Here is a 21,950-nt window from a genome sequence, read left to right on the forward strand (position 1 = left end):
GACACTCCCTGACCTACGATGTCGCGCCGGAAGCCGACCTCTGGCGGCGCTGCAGCTGCCAGCTCAGCCCCTGCAAGACAAGCAGTTTTGAGCAGATTCTTCCAGTCTACGGGAAGCCTGAAATCCACCTCCTCCCCTACGGGTGCAGCCGAGACGGTGACCCCTGACTCTGACTCCGCAGCACCCCTAGCGTCCACTCTTCCGCCTCAGTTGCCGTCACACGTGGTGGGTTCGGTCCGGGGTGGGGCGGGGCCGGAGGGAAGCGAGGGGCTGGGGGACCAAATGGGGGTGCTTGTAGGTGGAGCGGGAGGAGGCGGGGACCGTGCGCGAGACTTGGCGAGATGACTGGGCCAGATGAGAAGGGGCGGGGCTCGGGAAAGAGGAGGAGGGAAAAGGCGGGTCTTCCTTCATCCTAGGCGCAGTTCAAAGATTTTAGGGTGATGTTACGCTTGGGGCAATAGACTTGAGGCTAAGATTACACGAGACAGAAACTCAGGTTTCCTGACTCCCATTCTGATGAGAGTAGGGGCAGAAGACTATGTCTTTTAATTTCCATCCCCCCTCCCCCTTTTCTAGGTCGAGGGTTGAACAGGAACTTTATCACATTTGTATGTGGTTAGGTGACTAGAAGAAAACTGCCCTTAAATCTTTAGTTTTTAAGGCTGCAACAGGTTTGCTCAATGTTTCAAGCGATTACCAGTAAAAGTCATATTGTGCATTTCCCCGGTGACTGCACTCCTCGTAGTTCAGATGATAAAGTCTGATAAAACAGTTTGGGTGGATAAAGTTTCTTAATATGACGCAGGTGTGATGGTTAGTCGTTGGATTCTTCCTGTTGCTCGCCACCCTTCCACTGAGTAAAATAAGTAGGTTTCTGGTTTTTTTTTTTTTTTTTTTTTTTTTTGTCTTTTTGCCATTTCTAGGGCCGCTCCCTCAGCATATGGAGGTTCTCAGGCTAGGGGTCTAATTGGAGCTGTAGCCACCGGCCTACACCACAGCCACAGCAACGATTTTTTTTTTTTCTTGTTAAACCAGGGACACTGCCACAGGGGGAAGGCCTAAGGGTGAACCCTCCCTGGGGCTCCCTGGTACAGCATTTCTTAAACTGAATGTTGAAGGGGATTGCAGATTGGCTTTTAGGCACCCTCCCAGTTTTAAGACCGTGATGGTTTGGCTGCTTCAAAGTCTTGTTCCCTTTATTTTTCTTCAGGAGAGTGATTGCCCCTCTCCTGTCCTTGTTTTTTTGACCATAGTCTACATTTTCATGAATTCACCAAGAATTTATTTTATGCCTCCCATCTAGAGGTTGTTTGGTGAGGGACTTAAGTCTTTGGCAGGATTTCTACCAGCATATAGTCCATAATCTTGTGGCATCCTCAGTGGTGAATGTCAGCCAAGTCTGAACATAAAACTGTGAAATTATCCACATTCCAAAATCATACTGTTCTTTCATTATCTAGATTCATTTTTTTCTAAATTTTAGTTTTCTTCTTAAAGGTATTTTACCTAATATATGTAAGTAGGGTGATTCATAATCTGAGATGGGGAAGGCTGATGGAATGAAGAAAACTCAAGTAGCAGCTTTGATTCTAATTCTAGCAGGGCTTGAGGTGCCCCAGTTCCTGACCTGCCATTCTCCACCCTCTCTTTGATGATGGTAAAAACAATTCGCTCCTAGCTCTAAGTAGATGATTGTGTGACAGTGGATGGCAAGGACCTTGCTGTCATTGAGAAGTAAGGTTTAAGTTATTTTGCATACATCCAAGTTTTGAGATTAGAGATAACAGGTCTTTTTCTAACATAGGCTGCAGACATTGACAGAAGTAAAAAGAGACCCCTCGAGAATGATGAGCCTGTTAAAAAGAAGGCAAACAAAGTCCAAGAAAAAGAAGGAAGAAGTGATTCAGTGACGTCCGAGAACCCTGGTGAGCTCTGCGGCAGTTTCTCTTCATTCACCAGCATGGCTCTGATACGCTTGCATTCTTCCGAGGGCAGAGGAAGGTATTGGAGAATTGAACCATGTTTTGCTTTGTGGAGAAAGGTCTCCGCTGTGCTTGTGTCGAGTGGCCCCTTCATAAGTGGTGGTGAAGGTAGGGGGTTGGGGAGTGGAGGTAAGAGCTGGATTTCTGCAGTTGGGCTGTAGTTCTCCCAGTTTTCCCTCAAGCTAATTTCTGTTTTGATTATGAAAATAAAACATTCTTGTTATAAAAACTACAAACAGTACAGAAATGTGGAAGGTAGACATTCACAATCCCTCCCTTTTAGTAAAGCCTACTGAAATTTTGGGGAGTGCTGTACATTCCTCCAGGTTTTTCTGTTTATTCACATCTGTATGTCTACATATAGACCCACAAATTAGTTAACATTTTATAAATTGTATTATACTGTATATATTACTTTGCAATTATTTTTTCCCACTTAGACCATTTTGAAAAATTTTTACTTTTTGTGTCTTTTTAGGGCTGTGTCCGTGGCAAATGGAGGTTCCCAGGCTAGGGGTTGAATTGGAGCTGCAGCCGCTGGCCTACACCATAGCCATAGCAAGGTCAGATCTGAGCCGCATCTGTGACCTACACCACAGCTCACAGCAACACGGGATCCTTAACCCCCTGAGCGAGGCCAGGGATCAAACCCGAGTCCTCATGGATGCTAGTCAGATTTCGTTTCCACTGAGCCACGATGGGAACTCCTGAACAATTTTCAATGTCAGGACATATCCTGTCCTTTTTTAAATCATGTAGCTGCTTTTTCTGTATGCTAAAAGGTTTTGGATAAAACCGCCATTTCTGAGCTCTTGTCTAGAGGAGGTGTTGGATACAGATGGTTGAGCAGATTTTCCTCTTGTTTTCGGCCTTAGACAATCTGTGGTAAGGGAGAAAGAAAATGCTCCTTTCTTCATTATCCCCAGAGAATTAGGTAAAGAAAATGATACCAAAGAAAATGATTCAGTGGATCAGGGATGTAAGATATCTGTCCTTCCTCAAAAGGCAAAATTTGGATTTAGGGTCAGCATGAAAGCCTTAGTATGAAATAACTATGGGAATGGAGACACGTGGCTTCAGGGAAGGATAAATCTGATGATACCCTTTCCCCGGTCCTACCTGAAAGGACTGTGATAAGATGCATGACTTGACACATCTGCCGTGTGCTAATGTTGGCATTTTCTACGTTTTTTTGCTTCATTACTCTGTATCGAGTATCTGCAGTACCTGTTTCTTTACCTGATCTATTCAGTTTTTCAGCAAATTCTCCAAGCCGTTAATAAGCACCCATTGTTTACCTGCCATTGTTGTAGAGGCTTTTTGTAGTTCTTTATTCTTCCCAACAACCCTTGTTATCTACCTTTTATAGAAAAGGGAGGCAGTAGGTGAGAATGGAGGGTTACCACATTACCCACTAACTTACCCAGGCACCCAGGAGAGCCGAGGTGGAAACGGGGTGACAGACTTGAAGTGTTTTGAAATAAAACCTTTGCTACTTGTTAAAAATCCACACTCAGAAAGGAGAAAGAGGGGCATTCACCAGTCAAAACTGGATGATTGCTCTACCTCAATTTTTTTTTTTTTAAGTAACAGAATCATTGAGGTATAACCACATGTGATATAATTTACCCATTTAGCATGTGCAATTCAATGACTTTTCATATATTCACTGAAGTGCGCAACCCTAATTAAAGTCAGTTTTAGAACATTTTCATCATCCGGAAAGGACCTCAGTACCTATTAGCACTCACTTCCTATTTTCCCCCAATATACCCCCGACCCTGCCCAGACCTAAGCAAACGTGAATCTATTTTCTGTCTGGAGATTTGCCTATTCTGAACCTTTCACATAAATAGAATCATACAATATGTGGCCTTTTTGTCTGGTTTCTTAGCATAATGTTTCTAAGGTTCATCCATGTTGTAGCATGTAGCAGTACCTCCTCTCTTTAAAAAAAGATTTTTTCCTTTGGCTTTTTAGGGCCCCACCCATGGTATGTGAAAGTTCCCAGGCTAGGGGTCCAATTGGAGCTGCAGCTGCTGGCCTGTGCCACAGCCACAGCAACGTGGTACCCAAATCATGTCTGTGACCTACACCACAGCTCATGGCAACGCCCAATCCCTGACCCACTGAACAAGGCCAGGGATTGAACCTGCAGCTTCATGGATACTAGTCAGATTTGTTTTGCTATGCCACAAAGGGAACTCCTTAAATTTTTTTTCGATTTATTTTTTTTTATTATGGTAATATATATATATATATATATATATATGTAAATTCTACCATTGTAACCATTTTTAAGTATATATTTCAGTGGTATTAATTACATTCATAATGTTGTACAACCATCACCCCCATCCGTTTCTAGAACTCTTTTTTTCATCTTGCAAAATTGAAACTCTATAGCCATTAAATATAGCTCTCCATTTTCCCTCTCCCAGTCCTTGGCAATAACCATTTTACTTTCTGTCTGATTTTTAGTACTCTATGTCATTCCTTTTTATTGTTGAGTAATATCCCATCATGTGGATCCGCCTGAGTTCCTTTTTTTCCTCAAATATTCATTGTCTATATTATATATATATATATATATTTTTTTTTTAATGGCTGCACCTGTGGCATGTGGAAGTTATTGAACCCATGCCTCCACAGCCACCCAAGCCACTGCAGTTGGATTCCTACCCCACTGTACCACAGCGGGAACTCACCAAACAACTTTTGAGAACCTGGGATCTGTGAACACTGATTTGTTGTTTTCAGTTCTTTGTAGATGTTTAACTTGTATAGAGAATCATAAGCCTGATAAATTTTCACACATTGAGTCACCTATGTAACCATCGCTTAGATCAAGAAGCTATATTGCTAAGACCCCCAGAAATCTCCTGTGCTCTCTTGACTGACAACCTCTCCTCCCCACAATGAGGATAACCACTATCCTGACTTTAATGTAGACTAGTTTTGCTTGAACATTGTGTTTAGTGCAACCAACTTAAAATATGTTTTTAATAGCCAAAGGTGTTTCTTTTTTTTTTTTCTTTAACATGATAGATTATTTTATCTGTAAAACAGGTTACTAAACAGATTTTTAAAAATTGGGAGTTCCTGTTGTGGCGCAACAGAAACGAATCCGACTAGGAATCCTGAGGTTACGGGTTCGATCACTTGCCTTGCTCAATGGGTTAAGGATCCGGTGTTACCATGAGCTGTGGTGTAGGTTGCAGATGCAGCTCAGATCCTGCATTGCTGTGGCTTTTGTGGCACAGGCCAGCAGTTACAGCTCTGATTAGACTCCTAGCCTGGGAACCTCCATTTGCTGCGAGTTTTGCCCTAAGAAGACAAAAAGACCAAAAGAAAAAAAAAATTAAATCTGTTTATGGTGACACTTCAGTATCTACTCCATGCATCCTTCCAGATTAAAATTCTTTATTTAGGAGTTCTCTTATGGAGTAGCGGGTTAAGGATCCAGCATTGTCCCTGCAGTGCTTTGGGTGACTGCTGTGGTGCAGGCTCAGTCTCTGGCCTGGAAACTTCACATGCCATAGGCATGGCAAAAAAATAAAAATAAAAATAAATAAAATTCTTTATTTAAAATGTAATTCTCCTACCTCCTTGATCCCTTATAACTTAGGCCTAGAGGGGAATGCCTGAAAAGAGAGGAGAGGAAAAAACTATTCTGTATTTGCATTTTATGATACACAAAATATTAAATCTTAAACAGCAAAGTTAATTTTGTTGAAAGATTTTTAACAAGGGGTTTTCCATCTGTTTAACATGTTGGGACAGCATCTGGTGGCCTTGTTTCTAGGTTATATCCTCTTAAGGGCTCAGAGTCATTAGTGATAATGCTACCAAGTCTTAATCTCATGTTGTGGCAATTTGATAATTCATTTCATTGCATCTTCAGAAATGGAAATAATATAAGGTTTTAAGTATGGGAATAGGGAGTTCCTGTCGTGGTGCAGTGGAACAAATCTGACTTGTATCCATGAGGATTCGGGTTCCATCCCTGGCCTCGCTCAGTGGGTTAGGGATCCAGCGTTGCCGTGAGCTATGGTGTAGGTCGCAAATGCGGCTCGGATCCCACAGTGCTGTGGCTGTGGAATAGGCTGGCAGCTATAGCTCCGATTGGACCCCTAGCCTGGGAACCTCCATATGCTGAGAGTGCAGCCTAAAAAAAAGTATAGGACTATATTAAGTATAATATGGGGGTTGCTAAGGCTTATTTGGATACTGTTAACCAAAAATAATAGACCAGCCAGTTATTTTACCAGCAAAATGAATTCATTTGGGAGTAGCCAAGAACTGCCCTTCATGACATGCAGCTGTGGCAAACCACACACAAGTTGGGCAGGGCCAAGGAGAGGAAATTTTATAGAAGAGAAGAGAGTGTTGGGTGGGGCTTTTATAAAAGTCTGTGGACAGAAAGTCTGTTGGAGGAAACTGGGACTTCCCAAGTTTCTTTGACTGAGTTGTGACAGTCTCTCTTGGTTGCACTGTTGCCAGGCAAGGAGAACATCTTCCTGTCTCCTGCTGGTGTGGGAAAGCAATGTCACTCGCTGCAGGAGGTGCTTGGTATGTCTCTTCCTTTGGTGTCTGTGTTGACTTTGGGTGGTACGAGCAGGAGAGCGCTCCCTTCTGCCCTCCCACCTCCATTTTAGTGAGCTTTCTCCTTTAATTTTCATAGTACTCAATTTTCCAAGAGCTAGGTTTTTCCGCAGTGGTTACAGTCTTCCTTAAGGCCCAGTGGAAGGACTGGACCTCTGTCTGTGTCTCTAAGGCCTGAGGGTTTCCTAGCTCTTGGAGGCTTTTCACTTCAGAAGGCTTCCAATGTAATTTTTTACCTTGAGGGCCTTATGAGGTGTTAAAATTTCTCTTGGGTATCTGTGAGGAAGGCAATGAAAGATTTTGGCTTCCCTAGGTAAGCGTCATTCTTCCCACCAATAACATATTCATGGTTCCCCCTGGTTTTTTTTAGAAGACTCAAGATAGATGATCCTAGGAGCATTAAGAAAAAACTAACTTTGGGGAACTTGCATATGCCACGGGTGCATATGGAAATTAGACAAAAACAAATAAACCAAAACCCCCTGTAACTCTGGATAATTTCTTGTGTACCAGTTCTTTCTCTTAATGTGTTTTATAGTTCAGGAATTATAATGGTTTGATATGTTTTATTTTATTTATTCTCATTTTTTTTTACCACATCCATGGCATATGGAAGTTCTCAGGCCAGGGGTTGAACACATGCTACAGTTGCAATCTGTGCCACAGCTGTAGCAACACTGGATCCTTTTTTTTTTGAAAAGCACATGTCAACATTGAATGAATTTCCTGCCACGTGGTTTCAAGCTACCAGGACACAGGCCCCACCCACACCCTTAATCTTCTCTTCAGCTCCTCTGCTGAAAAATTTGGCTTTCACGATGATGGGCTGCTTTGGGAGCTTTCCCTTCCCCAGAACTTTGTAGTAACCCGATCACACCACATCAATGATAGGAGAATCTCCAGTCTTGTTTTTCGCAGCATTTACCCGTGTCTGCTCGCTGACCAAGGTCCACAGTTTATCAAGGTTGACACCTTGGGCAGATGCTCTGGTTCCTCTTTAAGTGGTATTGCCTCATTCCAACTTTCCCAAAGAATCTTGGGTGATATTTGTCAAAGTTGATCCTGTGCTGATGCAGGCCACCCTCATTGCCCCCGGCCTCCTGGGTGCTTCTGCTGTTTGCTGATGCGGCCGTGGCTCATGTGGCCCTGAAGTTTCCGGGTCTTCCTTAGTCTGGATGGCATGTCGGTGGCCGTGATGAAAGAGAACACTGGATCCTTCCTGTGAAATTAGATTGTTATGATCATTATACAACTACAGATGTGATAAATTCATTTGAGTAATAAAAAAGAAAAGAAAAAAGAAAAAAAAAGAAACCATTAACTAATTAAAAAAAAAAAAGAAGGAAAGAGAACACTGGATCCTTAACCCACTGTGCCACACCAAGTCCCATGGTGGCTTCATGGCAGAATCTTCCTTGGCAGTGCTGAGAGGAGGGTGGTGGAGTGGGAAGCATGGTGAGAAGAAGGACTTGAGATTATTAGCCATTGAGGGTCTCACCACATCACACTAAATCCTGGCTGCAGATCCAGCCAAGCAAACCCTGAAGTTTGTGGAAATAAGGCTGTAGACATGGAATATTTTGAAATATGAACTTTATTGTTTACTTAAATAACTCACGAGAAGAAAAGAGGGAAGTATTCACTAGCTGAAAGAGTCCTTGGCTCCCTCACCTCAGTTTTTAAACACTTCAGTTTTAGATATTATTATTTTTTTGTATGAGTGTAATTCTAAGACTTATAGCCCACCCTCATCCCGGGAAACTTTTTTTTTGTATTGATGGGAGGGGAATCTTTATATAATATAAAAATTTATAGTACACTTTTAAAGAGTGATTCAAGTAGTTATCCTGAAAAGTGAAAGTTATAGTAAATAAGGTGAATATATATATATACATGAAAAGAGATTTCATATATACACTTTTCTAGCTACAAGATTTATGGGAGACTGGATAAAGTATACATCTAAAAAGAGGTTTAAATATAAATATAAAAAGATTTAAACTTTTAGAAATGAATAAAACATAGCTGTTGCTCACAGAGTGTTTTTGTGGATATAGGAAGGATAAAAGATGATAAATGCAGTCCTGGTTTCTTTATATTCAATAGTAACTACCCAGTAGAATTGCTCCAAGGGGAAAAATAATGTATTCTGGTGTATATGTGATAGTTTCCCTTTTTTAATGCATTGTTTGCTTATTAATAACTGCTGATTGACAGAGTGGTAAGTGCTATAGAGAGATGTGACCTTGTTATAGGAATATAGAGAAAGAAAAGATTATTTTTTTTTGTCTTTTTGTTTTGTTTTGTCTTTTTAGGGCCTCATGTGTGGCATATGGAATTTCCCAGGCTAGGGATCGAATTGGAGCTGTAGCCACTGACCTACGCCACAGCCACACGGGATCCTAGCTGCATCTCCAACCTATACTACAGCTCACAGCAACACTAGATCCTTAACCCACTGAGCAGGGCCATGCATCAAACCTGAGTCCTCAGGGATTCTCATGGGGTTTGTTACCATTAAGCCACAATGAGAACTCGAAAAGATGATTTAAAACTGGAAGAATTAGCAGTTGAAGCAAAAAGTAGTCTTGAGATGGTTCTTGATGAAATGAATACGACTCGACATGCAGAAATTGGGGGCAAGGGCATTCTGGGGATAAAGACTCGCTTGGGCAAAGCTGTGGAGGCAGGAAAGCAGGTGTTCTGGGGCTGGTGATCTGGTCTCCTTGGTGAATTCCTGGAAATCAGACAAAAACAAAACAAAATCAACTAGGAACCATGAAGTTGAGGTCAGTATCTTTACGTCTTTCCCATGGAGCTGGTCAGTTTCTCCAGTCCAGAGTTTTCATAGCTCCTGCCTGGAGAGAGAGCTCTGGCTGCCTGTGTTCTGAGAACTGGTGAGAAGAGGCTCGTTTCTCAACCTCCAGAAAGCCTATTTTCCCAATATTCTTCTGCCTCAGGCACAGTGCTGCATCTCACCTGTGCTTCTTTTGCCTTTTCTAGAGAAATCCCCAGTCTTCTTCTGAGGTGGAAGAAGGAGGAAACCCTTGAGTTTGGAGTGGGGTGGGAATATAAGGACTAAATTGTTTTTGAACCAATCCACTATCTTAGAGCCTCCCTTTTTTCCATTTCTAGAGCTACTGGTGCCCTGATTCGTGAGCCATTTAATAGCCTTTTGTGTTGTCAATAGGTTCTTGGTTTTCTTTTCTTTTTTCTTTTCTTTTTTTTTTTTTGTCCTTTTACCATTTCTTGGTCTGCTCCCGTGGCATTTGGAGGTTCCCAGGCTAGGGCTCCAATAGGAGCCGTAGCTGCAGGCCTGTGCCAGAACCACAGCAACGCAGGATCCAAGCCGCGTCTGCAACCTACACCACAGCTCACGGCAACGCCGGATCCTCAACCCACTGAGCAAGGTCAGGGATCAAACGGCAACCTCATGGTTCCTAGTCAGATTCGTTAACCACTGAGCCACGACGGGAACTCCGGTTCTTGGTTTTCTTTACTACTGACTTTGGATTTAGTTTTCAGATATGCTCAGTTGGTTATTGCTCATCCATTTTCCTTCTAGCTTCAGATATTTCATTTGAAATTGTCACTGCGCCTCTTCTCTCTGTCCTATTATAATTCTTAATGGAGTTCCAGGACCAAGTGAAATTAGATGTATATTTCCGTATGCCATCTTCACTCTGAACCCAGAGTTTATTTCCTTATCACATTTTAGTTAGATGCATTGCTTTAGTGAGAAGCCCTCCCCACCCTATTTTTGGCCTCGCCCAAGTCATGCATGTGCAAGTTCCTGGGTCAGGGATCAAACCCACACCGCAGCAGTGGCTCGAGCCACAGCAGTGACAACGCTGGATCCTTAACCCACTGAGCCACCAAGACACTCTGAGAAGCTCCCTTTTTAAAAATCCCATGCTGTTTATGAATCGACATAATGAGACAGAATGTATTGTTGTGTTTTCTTCTGATTTGCTAAGAACCAAAGAAACATCGGAGGACCAGGACAGTTTTAAAGTCTCTGGAAAAACTGAAAGAATTCTGCTGCGATTCTGCCCCTCTTCAAAACAGAGTCCGAACAGAGCCTCTTCGGGAGCGGTTTGCGGTTCTGCCGAAATGTACTGATTTTGATGATATCGATCTTCTCCGTGCCAAGAATGCAGTTTCTTCTGAAGATTCCAAATCTCAAACTAGTCAGAAGGTGTGTCACTGTTTGTATAGGCAAATACTCGGTTACCCAGAACTGTCGGTTCTGCTGTGCCCCTAGGTTCTATGAGTTCACTCAGGGCAGTGGTTCCCGGACCCTGGCTCATCATCCAAATTAGCTGGGGTAGGCTTTTTTTTTTTTTTAACTCCTGGAGATTTTGATTGACTGTGTATGAAGGAGGATGGATTGTTATATTAAAAAACCCAAGACAAAAATTCTCCCAGCTGATTCTAATGAACAGCCTGGATTAGGCACCACTGACTTGGGGGGATTCTTTATTGATAATTAATATAAGTACAGTTTCTTATAGTCCTTAGTTTCCGTGATTATTCTGGAAAATCATGGTGGGTAACTTATAGAGATGTTTTGAAGTTTTCAGATGGATGTAAATTCAAAGGTAAACCCAAGGTATATGGGTTTCTTACGTTTTCCACTGTTTTGTGATTATTAGTGTTTTTCACTCTTGTGAAATCAGGGGATTTAACTCTTCATCCATCATTGCAATCTACAGTTCAGAAGAGTGGTTCTCAACCCAGCTTTATTTTACCTTTTTTTTTCTTTGCTTTTTAGGGCCACTCCTGCAGCATATGGAAGTTCTCAGGCTAGGGGTCGAATCAGAGCTTCAGCTGCCGGCGTACACCACAGCCACAGCAACGCCAGATCCGAGCCGTGTCTGTGACCTACACCACAGCTCAACAGCAATGCCAGATCCTTAACCTGCTGATCAAGGCCAGGGATCGAACTCGCAACTTCATGGTTACTAGTCGGACTCATTTTCCACTCTACCACAGTGGGGACAATCCAAAGCTCTTTCTTACATCTCTTTACCAAACAAATTTTGGTTCTTTTCTTGAGTAAAGATTATGGAATATCCTGTCTTTTAGGCTGTGCTTGGAAATTTAAACATGAAGTGCAGCTTTAGCTGCTGGCATGCTTGTTGAAAATGGTTTTGCCTTCCTGCTGAGAGAGAGACAGAGTCAAGCCTGCTGACTTTTTGTGCCTTGTATGTCTGGGAATAAATGATGAAAAGAAACTTGTTAATTATAATTGGTGTAATGAAATCCAATTTAAAAAGAAGTATGTGAAACTTTTATAATTTAGGTTGTCAAAATTGCTTAAATATACAATAGTTTGGCTTTTTTTTTTTTTTTTTTTTAAGTGCCACATCCGCAGAATATGGAAGTTCCCAGGCTAGGGGAACAGAGCTGCTGGCCTGTGCCACAGCCACAGCAACGTGGGATCCGAGCTGCATTTGCTACCTACACTCACAGCTAATCCACTGAACAAAGCCAGGAATGGAGCCCATGTCTTCATGGATACTAGTCAGGTTCATTAACCACTGAGCCATGATGGGAACTCCCATTGGCTCTTTTTTTAAAAGTTGTTCACTTTGAAAAAATTCCAAGCCCTATAAGAACATACTGGATATACTATATACCCTTGTAAAAACTTTCACTTGGATTCACTAACTATTAGCTTTGTTGCAAATTTTTTCCCCAAATTTCCTCTATTTCTCTTAAGAACTGTTATTATGATTATTACTTTTGAAACTATAAAAGTCTTTTTGTTGCTAGGACAAGGCACTCGGTCATTGTGGATCATCACAGAGGAGTTCTGAAAACTCCCAGAAAACTTCTGATTCTAAACCATCTAACAAACGGACCAAAAGCGTCTATACCCCCTTAGAGTTACAATACTTAGAAATGAAACAGCAGCAGAAAGATGCAATTTTGTGTGTGGAATGTGGCTATAAATATAGATTCTTTGGGGAAGATGCAGAGGTAAGTTGTTTTCTCAGACACTGTTTCATGTTTTCTTGTTCAGCCTTAAATATTTTATTTTCTGACCTTATGAAAAAGCTGATATGATCAGTACCTTTAAAAATACTTTCATTTAGGTGTTCCCTTGTGTCACAGAGCATTAAGAATCCGGCATTGTCACTTCAGTGACTTGGGTCACTGCTGCGGCGTGGGTTAGATCCCTGGCCCAGGAACTTCCATATGCCACAGGCAGGGCCAAAAATAATAATTTCCTTTAAAGTAAAAGCTAAATATAAACAGAAGCAAACTTGATGGGTTAGGAGATGGAGGGTCTCTATTGAAATGTTAATGCTTATGCTCCATGGTGCTGCCCCGGTACTTTCATCCATGGAAAGGTTATTGGATGAATCCTTTAGTGAATGAACCGTGATTATGTGGGTATTCTTAGAGGACTCAAGCAAGATAAAAATTTTGAGATATGCATAAGTTCCTGTTTACCCTTAATTTTTGAATTTTCATAGCCAAGAACATAGTGAAATCTCAGTGGAAAAAGCACGTTAACTCTGCCAGCCACTATCAGGTGTTTGAAGTCTTACAGGTCTCTGTATATCAGTTGTCTTGCTATCTTAGTCTAAGATGGGTTTGTATTTAATCTAGGGTATTTGGTGTCAGCCTAAGTTAAGGTTAACAGTGAATCTGAGCATTTAAGGGCAAGCTTAGGGCAGGCGTTGCTGATGATGCTCTATTGGAATAATGATGATCCCTTGGTTTTAGGCCGGGTTGGGTCATACTCATCATTAAAGGGTGATGAGGTGGCACATCTGCCATCTCATGACTGGGAAATGAAGACCTGGCCAACTTTCTTCCAGTTTCCTGAACCCTATGGCAGGGAAGTCGTGTTTTCTAGTTCACCTGCCATTATGCTATCTTCCGTGTCATGAAATTAGACTTTGAAACAGCATCTGCATGTTTCCTGAGGACAGGAATGGCATGGTTGGCCTCCTATAGGTGAGGGGGTGAAAGGAGACCCTGTTCTCTGCCCTGCTCTAGGTTGAGTGCTAAAGCCTGCCTTGACTGCAGTAAAAACTGATGTTTTCTTGCCTTGCTGTGATGAACTAATACAGCTCAGATGTTGGTGTTTTGGGGTTGATTCCAGTTCCATGGCTTAGTGGGTAATATCTGAGCCATGGTGCTTTTTAGAAAAAAGCAGGGTGCCAGGTGGTGCTGCCTGATTCTGCATTTCTGTCACTCGGGTGTCATTAATTAGCTAACCAGACAACATTGGAGCAAGTCTGGTCTCAATCCCTCAAAGGTGCCCTCTGTCAGGTTCATGATTTATGTATACTCTGTAATATCTCCTAATTTTCAGTCCTTTACAAATGCCAAACAGCAAATTCTTCTTCCATTACGGTCTCATACGGCCTGTATTGTGCGGGGAAAGCTCAGCACTTTAAGGGTTTGATAGATCTAAGGACATAAAAGCAGGCCTGTCATATTTTTCTGAGTTATTTATAGATAAAGATGTTGGCCTTGAGGTTTGTCCATGGACAGTGTTAAAAAAGATTAAATCATAGGCTTTTACACAGGGAATATTGATGTGCCACACAGAGAAGTGCACAAATCCTAAATTTATACCTTGATGGATTTTTAACAAAATGAAACACCACCACATAGGGAACCTTGGAATACACCTTTATTGATATTTTCTTTCTCAATTTTTTAGATTGCAGCCCGGGAGCTCAATATCTATTGCCATTTAGATCACAACTTTATGACTGCAAGCATACCGACACACCGACTGTTTGTTCATGTGCGCCGCCTAGTGGCCAAGGGATATAAGGTCAGCTTTGGCGTCAACTTGTGGAAAAAAGGGATTGGAGTCTCTTCCCAAGAGGGAACCATTTCTAAGGTGGTGGGGCTGTGATTAGTTTTGAAATTTGGCATTTTAGAGAAATTAAAGTTCATAACGATTATTAACATTATATCTTCATGACATATTATTTTTCACATATTAGATGTTTAAGGTCAAACTTTTTTTTAACTCTTTGATAGAGTGTTTCTTAGTGATTTACCCAGACTTCTTGCATTGTGAATCAGTTTATACACAGATAGGTTATTTGTGTAAATAGTAAGGTTATATGTGGTACTTACTACTTAAACTCTACACAAATAGTATTTATTATAGTATTTGTTTATTATATATGTTTTAGAATTAACCTTTTAAAATGTTTTCTTAACAAATTTTCCATCAGATTTGATATGCAATATTTCTTACTTTTGTTGAAGGTGGGAGTTGTGAAACAAACTGAAACAGCTGCATTAAAAGCCATTGGGGACAACAAAAGTTCAGTCTTTTCCCGGAAATTGACTGCTCTTTATACAAAATCTACACTTATTGGAGAAGATATCCTTTTTGAATAGGAAATTTTTTTTTTTGGTCTTTTTTTTTTTTTCTTAGGGCTGCACCCACAGCGTATTGAAGTTCCCAGGCTAGGGTTGAATTGGAGCTTCAGTTGCCAGCCACAGCCACAACCATGGCAACTCAAAATCAGAGCCTGGTCTTCCACCTTCACTGCAGCTCGTGGGAATGCCCCATCCTTAACCCACTGAGCGAGGCCAGGGTTGAACCCACATCTCATGGATACTGCTTGGGTTCATTACTGCTGAGCCACAATGGGAACTCCAGAACTTTTTCCTTAAATATTACAAGGACTTTGTTTTAAGTAATGTTTTTTTAATCCTGTCTTTGGGTATCTTTTTGATGAGATAAGCAGTATGGTTACTTGGCCTTTGATTAGTACGCTACTAAAGAGAGAAAGGGTTGGTAATGGCTAGAGGGCAGCATTTTTCAAATGCCTTAGTAAAAGAAATTTATCATACTTTAAGAGCAAGAAAAAAAGAGTTAGATAAAAGGTGATAGCAGGTTAGCAACTGATGTCAAATTGCATCTTCCCTCGGTCTGTGTGGTCAGTGGTGAGGGACTTAGAGCTTATAGGCTCCTCTATATCTTAGTAAGACAAGACTGAACAATAGCTTTTTAACTTCGAAATGTGAAAAGAACACTACAGAGTCGATGTACAGTTAACTTCTTATAAAATATAATAGTATGCCATCTTTATTGTTAGCTTCAGAAAAACTGTATTACTTTTGAAAATGGATCATAAGCTTTCTTACTTTGTAAGAATCCTTCGCATGTACAATGATTGCCCCCCAATTTATGGTCATTCATAAATTCAGTGAGTTTTTTGAAGTAAAATGATTACAGTAGCAAAGTGATAAAATTCTGTCAATTAAAAGAATAACCCAACTAATTTTGTATAAAATGAAATAAGAAAGCATTTTGAAATGTTTACTATGGGGTCACGTCTTTTTATTTTTTATTTTTATTTTTGTCTTTTTAGGACTGTACCACAGCATATGGAGGTTCCCGGGCTAGGGGTCTCATCTGAGCTACAGCGGCCAGCCTATGCCACAGCCACAGCAACGCCAGATCTGAGCTGCATCTTCGACCTACACCACAGCTCACGGCAATGCCAGTTCCTTAACCCACCAAGTGAGGCCAGGGATCGAACCTACAATCTCATGGTTCCTAGTTGGATTCATTTACCCTGAGGAACTCCTGGGGTCACGTGTTTTAGAATTAAAGAATGTAGGGATAAGGTCTCATTGCTACTGTGTCTTACGGTCTATTGCAAATCTGCTTAAGAGTTTTGCTTAGCTTCTACCCAAATTCTGAAGACTATTTTGTTTCATTAATTCCCCGAATAAGAAACGGTTATCATTCAGAATGGACCCCACACCATTAATAGCTTTATGTTATTCTAAGCTGATCAGGCTGTAAAAACCTGGTAATTTTATCATTTCCTTTGCCTGAACTTTAGTCTCTATTTCAAAGCCTGTTTCTCTTTTGTTGCTGCTATAGTTCATATCTGCAGACACCCCGATCAGACGTTCCCAGACTTTCTCCAAAATCAGCCGTCATCCCTGCGAATTTATTAAATGGTCTCACTACACACACACACACACCCACCCACCCACCCACCACACACACATATGTATGTTTCTGTTTTCTTTTTTTGGTTTTCTTTGTCACATGTCTTTTGAAAATTCTCTTGTTATTTCTGGAAGCTGTTAGGCACTTTAAGGAAAGAAGGTAATTTACACTATTTTAGTGTGTTCCTGCTTTGACTTGTGGAATTTAACGTTATGGGATTGTGAAGGATTCAAGTGTCAAGATCATACAAGTAAAGAAGAGAGTTAATATTTGGGCTTCCACAGGATCTGAGGTATCTCCCAGGCCCTTTGGAAGTAAGAGGATAAGAGTTGTCTGTTATCATGAGTCTTCTTCTCTTCTCGGATCATGTGACTATGATCCGAGTAAATCAGAAGAATGAATGCTGTATGCAAGATTTTTGCACCAAGCAAAAATGCCCAGGCAAATGAACCATTATTTTTTTTTTTTCCCCAACCGGGATTTTTTTTTTTTCATCTTGAAACTTTTTTTTTTTTGTCTTTTTGCTATTTCTTGGGCCGCTCCCGCGGCATATGGAGGTTCCCAGGCTAGGGGTTGAATCGGAGCTGTAGTCACCGGTCTACGCCAGAGCCACAGCAACGTGGGATCTGATCCGCGTCTGCAACCTACACCACAGCTCACGGCAACACCGGATCGTTAACCCACTGAGCAAGGGTAGGGACCGAACCCGCAACCTCATGGTTCCTAGTCGGATTTGTTAACCACTACACCACGACGGGAACTCCATGAACCATTATTTTAAAGGAGAAGAGCTCATGGGGAGGTAGCCTTTGCTTTTCTTTAACACTTCCTACATGTGAATCCTTTAGTCAAGCTGGATGATGCTGTAAACGTTGATGAAATAATGACTGATACTTCTACCAGCTATCTTCTGTGTCTTTGTGAAAATAAGGAAAATGTTAAAGACAGAAAAAAGGGGAACATTTTCATTGGAATTGTGGTAAGTACTTTGTTGATGAAGAACAAATGATGTTCGTGATATCTTGTTTGTGTGTGTGTGTATGTGTGTGTGTGTGTTTTCTTTTTCGGCTACACATGAGGGATATGAAAGTTCCCCGGGCCAGACATCAAATCTGAGCCACAGCTGTGGTAACACCAAATCCTTAACCCACTGCACTATAGTGGGAACTACCTACTACCTGTTCATGGTATCTTTTTTTTTTTTTTTAATTTTAGTTTTTTTTGCTTTTTAGGGTCGCACCTGCAGCATATGGAGGTTCCCAGGCTAGGGATCTAATGGCAGGTACATCTGTGGGCCTACACCACAGCCACAACAATGCGGGATCTGAGCCCCGTCTGCAACCTACACCACAGCTCATGGCAACGCCAGATCCTCAACCCACTGAGCAGGGTCAGGGATTGAACCTGCAACCTCATGGTTCCTAGTCAGATTCGTTTCCACTGCACCACGACTGTGGTGTCTATAAATATGAGTAATCACATATGATTTATAATGAGGATATCTGTTGAGTTATGTCCTCAAATAATTGTACTAGAAAAATATTGTCCTCATAATTTTATATGTTAAAATACTAGCTCTAATTTTCTCATCCGGCTTCTTGGCACTCTGTACCATGGAGAGATGCAAATGGTTTCTGATCACGTGCTCTAGAAGTTTAGACCAAGTGCAGGTGTGCTTGTGGACAAGGTGCAGATAGAATAAAACTGAAGTTCAACACATGCCTGGATAACAAAGGGTTTTACAAATTTCCTTTGGGGATTTGAAGTTAAATAAGAGGGTTATGGAATTATTATATCTAGTTTTAGAGGAAGGGAGAGTGGAGGGAGAATGATAGCTGGCCAATACAAAACTCCATTTTCAATAAACATTTGGAATATTTATAACCAGCCTTCTAGGTAAGTACAGTTTATAAGCCATAGTTTTATTGATCATGCCTACTGGCAGTTTATGAGAAGATTTGCCCATTTACACTGACCTGGACTCTGCTCAAAATCTTAGACTTTTTAGGAGCCTTTGGAACTATTAGGCTCCTTTGTCGTCTTACGCAAAAGCAGGACTCCTTGCTTAAGTCATAACTAATGTTCTTTGTTTTTTCAAACTTTTGCAGTCAGCTACCATATCAACAAAAATTCTTAGAACCCAGATATTTCCAAAATATCTTTTATTGCCTCCTTCTGGCTGCATAACTTTGTGCTCACTTGACATTTACTTAACCCGTCAGCCTTTCTCTCAGGGAGTTAGCATCACTGTTGGATGTGGCCCTAAATGATTTATCCTTGAAAAGCACTTTTTATCTAGCTGCTGGCAATTGAACCCACCTACAAATAGTAAGGTTATTTGCTTTTAAGCTTTAACAGATGTAATGTGCTCTTTTCTATTTGCCTGAAACTCAGTCTGAGGAGCAGAGTTTATATAGTATACAGCTCCTACTTAGTGCTTGTAGAAACACCCTCTGGCCTCCTGCCAGAGTTAGCATAGAAACTGGCATGTGAAAAAAAGAGAAATGATAGTTTGTATCTCAGGCATTTTCTCTTTTCTTTTCTTTTCTTTTCTTTCCTTCCTTCTTTTTTTTTTTTTTTTTTTTTTGCCACACTTGCAACATGCGGAAGTTCCCAGGCCAGGGATCAAACTTCTTACCACAGCAGTGACAACTACCAGATTCTTTTTTTTTTGTCTTTTGTCTTTTTAGGGCCGCACCTGCAGCATATAGAGGTTCCCAGGCTAGGGCTCAAATCGGATCTACAGCTGCCAGCCTACGCCATAGCCACAGCAACACAGGATCCGAGCTGGGTCTGCAACCTACACCACAGCTCACGGCAATGCTGGATCCTTAACCCGCTGAGTGAGGGATTGAACTTGAGTCCTCAAGTTTCCTAGTGGGATTCGTTTCTGTTGAGCCATGATGGGAGCTCCAACAGCTACCAGATTCTTACCTGTTAAGCCACCAGAGAACTCCAGTTTTCTTGGCACATTTTTGTTACCTCAGCAACCACTTTTGATCTGATGACACCAGACCTGCACCTCTCTCCTGACCTCCAGGCTCTGGCTTCGGACTGTTTATTGGACCAGACAGTCAAATTCACTGTAGCTAAAATGGATCTCATCATCCTTTACCTTGTTCTTGCTGGATTTTTCTCTGCTGTGATGAGTGTCACACACGCCCCAGTCACTACCTAGGAGCCATCATTTGGATACTGGTAGTTAATCTGAAATCAGTGGCTTTCCTGCTGTCATGCCACTGCCATCAGGCTGGGCAGACACACCTTTATGTAGGCTGGCTTTGGGTTTCTCAGTGTCACGTACGACAGAGTAGTAGTGTTGCAGGTATTACAATATAGACTGTTTCTTTGATTTAAAAAAGCAAAGGGGAATTTGGCGATAAATTCATTACTGGAACTTTTGTAAACAGCTTTTGTAAAAGTTTGGTTTGTAGATTAGGAGATAAACTTACATGAGTACACTACTGTTCTTATAGTCCAACTATCTGGCTCTTAGAGCAGGCCTTTGAGCTAGAATTAAGGAACTACCTTAAGCCAGAAATGAGTGATTTTTTTAATTTAAAAATTTTAAAAATATTTATTTATTTATTTATTTTTTGTCTTTTTTTTGCCTTTTTCTAGGGCCGCTCCTGAGGCATATGGGGGTTCCCAGGCTAGGGGTCTAATTGGACCTATAGCCACTGGCCTACACCAGAGCCGTAGTAACACGGGATCTGAGCCGTGTCTGTGACCTACACCACAGCTCATAGCAACGCTGGATCCTTAACCCACTGAGCAAGGCCAGGGATCAAACCCACAACCTCATGATTCCTAATCAGATTTGTTAACCACTGAGCCACGACGAGAACTCTGAGAAGTGAGTAATTTTTTAAAAAATTATAACATCATCAAGAAAAAAATGCGTAGAACAGAAACTCAGAGTGTAATGTGAGACAACCACCCAGGTTAGGAAATTGAATGCTGCTCACAGAAGGGCCCCTTCCCTCCAGAGGTTACCAAAGTCCAGACTTTAAGGTAATAATTTCCTTGCTTTTAGTTTCCGTCCTATACCTTAAACTGTATATAAATATAAACATGGTGTATGTATCCTTTGGGGTTTTGCTTTTCTTTTCCATTTTGTACATGAGACTTACTTATTTACATGTGTTACTGTGGTAGTACTTTTATTGTCATTGCTACATTGTGTTTCACTTTGCAACCCACTGTTCATATTTATTCTTTTTTTTGTCTTTTTGTCCTTTTAGGACCGCACCCTCGGCATATGGAGGTTCCCAGGCTAGGGGTCAAATCAGAGCTACAGCTGTCAGGCCTATACCACAGCCACAGCAATGCCAGGTCTGAGCCGTGTTTGCGACCTACACCGCACGCTGCTCACAGCAACACTGGATCCTTAACCCACGGAGCAAGGCCAGGGATCAAACCCACGTCCTTGTGTATACTAGTTGGGTTTGTTAACCACCGAGCCAGGACGGAAGCTCCATATTCATTCTTTTACTAAGGGACGTGTGGGTTCTTTCCAGTTTTTGGTTGTACAATGGATGCTGCTATCAGCCTTTTTGTATATGCCTTCTAGTAAAACTATATTTGAGTTTCTCAGGAGTCTATACCTAGAGGAGGAACTGCTGAGTTTTGGGATACTGATGTTTTTCAACTTTGCTGTTTTCTGAAGAGGCTGCACATGTAGGGACTGGTTATTTTTTCCTCCTGTTAGCTAACATATTCTGTAACTAGCCCCATTCCTTAACTGTCGGTAGTGGATAAGAATGTGGGCCTTGGAATCAGACCACATACATCTTGCCTCCATCTATTTATGGCCCCTCAACCTTGACTAACTTTTTCCTGCTCTTCCCAACTATGATTTTTTTCCAGGTTATCTTTGCTGTTATTGGCTTGGGGTGGTGGAGGTGGCTTTTAATTATCATAATTATTTCCCTGGATAGACTTTCTACCCTGGGGTTTATTCAGAGTTTGTTATATTTGATTTTTTTTGTTAAAATTATACTTTTTATTTATTGATTTTATAGACTGAAATAGTAACTTACTGCTCTGGTGGCAGATTTTTAGAAATATATCACCGGTTACCCTTGGTAATGACAACGACTGTTCGTATAGTACTTTATACTTTACGAAGTGTCCATGTGTTGTCTGATCTGATTTTTACAATAACCTATGAGGGAACTAGGCTGGTTTATTCTTTTTTTTTTTTTTTTTGACTTTTTAGGGCCTTACCTGCGACATATGGAGGTCCCCATCATGTCCTTAACCCACTAAGCAAGGCTAGGGATCGAACCCACAACCTCATGGCTCCTAGTCAGATTTGTTTCAGATGCACCATGACGGAAACTCCCTAGGCTGGTGTATTCTTACAGAGGAGGAACCTGAAGCCCAGGAGGGGTTGGTGACTT

General features: G+C 41.4%; 1 protein-coding gene and 1 pseudogene across 3 annotated transcripts in view; one reads left to right on the forward strand and one right to left on the reverse strand.

Annotated features, from left to right (window-relative positions):
• Positions 1–18: 18 nt before the first annotated feature.
• MSH3 (mutS homolog 3) overlaps positions 19–21,950 on the forward strand; it is a 185,169-nt gene continuing 163,237 nt past the window's right edge. For 2 of the 3 annotated variants that reach the window (XM_047778198.1, XM_047778201.1), the window contains exons 1-7: positions 19–225; positions 1,805–1,925; positions 10,565–10,785; positions 12,366–12,572; positions 14,275–14,391; positions 14,838–14,955; positions 17,379–17,524. In XM_047778198.1, the coding sequence (XP_047634154.1) occupies positions 19–225; positions 1,805–1,925; positions 10,565–10,785; positions 12,366–12,572; positions 14,275–14,391; positions 14,838–14,955; positions 17,379–17,524 (1,137 nt within the window). The remainder of the gene's footprint in view (positions 226–1,804; positions 1,926–10,564; positions 10,786–12,365; positions 12,573–14,274; positions 14,392–14,837; positions 14,956–17,378; positions 17,525–21,950) is intronic. The other variant, XM_047778199.1, reaches the window with a different exon arrangement.
• Positions 7,204–7,769, reverse strand: LOC125126137 (60S ribosomal protein L27a-like; annotated as a pseudogene).

This window comes from Phacochoerus africanus, chromosome 4 (genome assembly GCF_016906955.1).
Source record: "Phacochoerus africanus isolate WHEZ1 chromosome 4, ROS_Pafr_v1, whole genome shotgun sequence".
Lineage (NCBI taxonomy): Eukaryota > Metazoa > Chordata > Mammalia > Artiodactyla > Suidae > Phacochoerus > Phacochoerus africanus.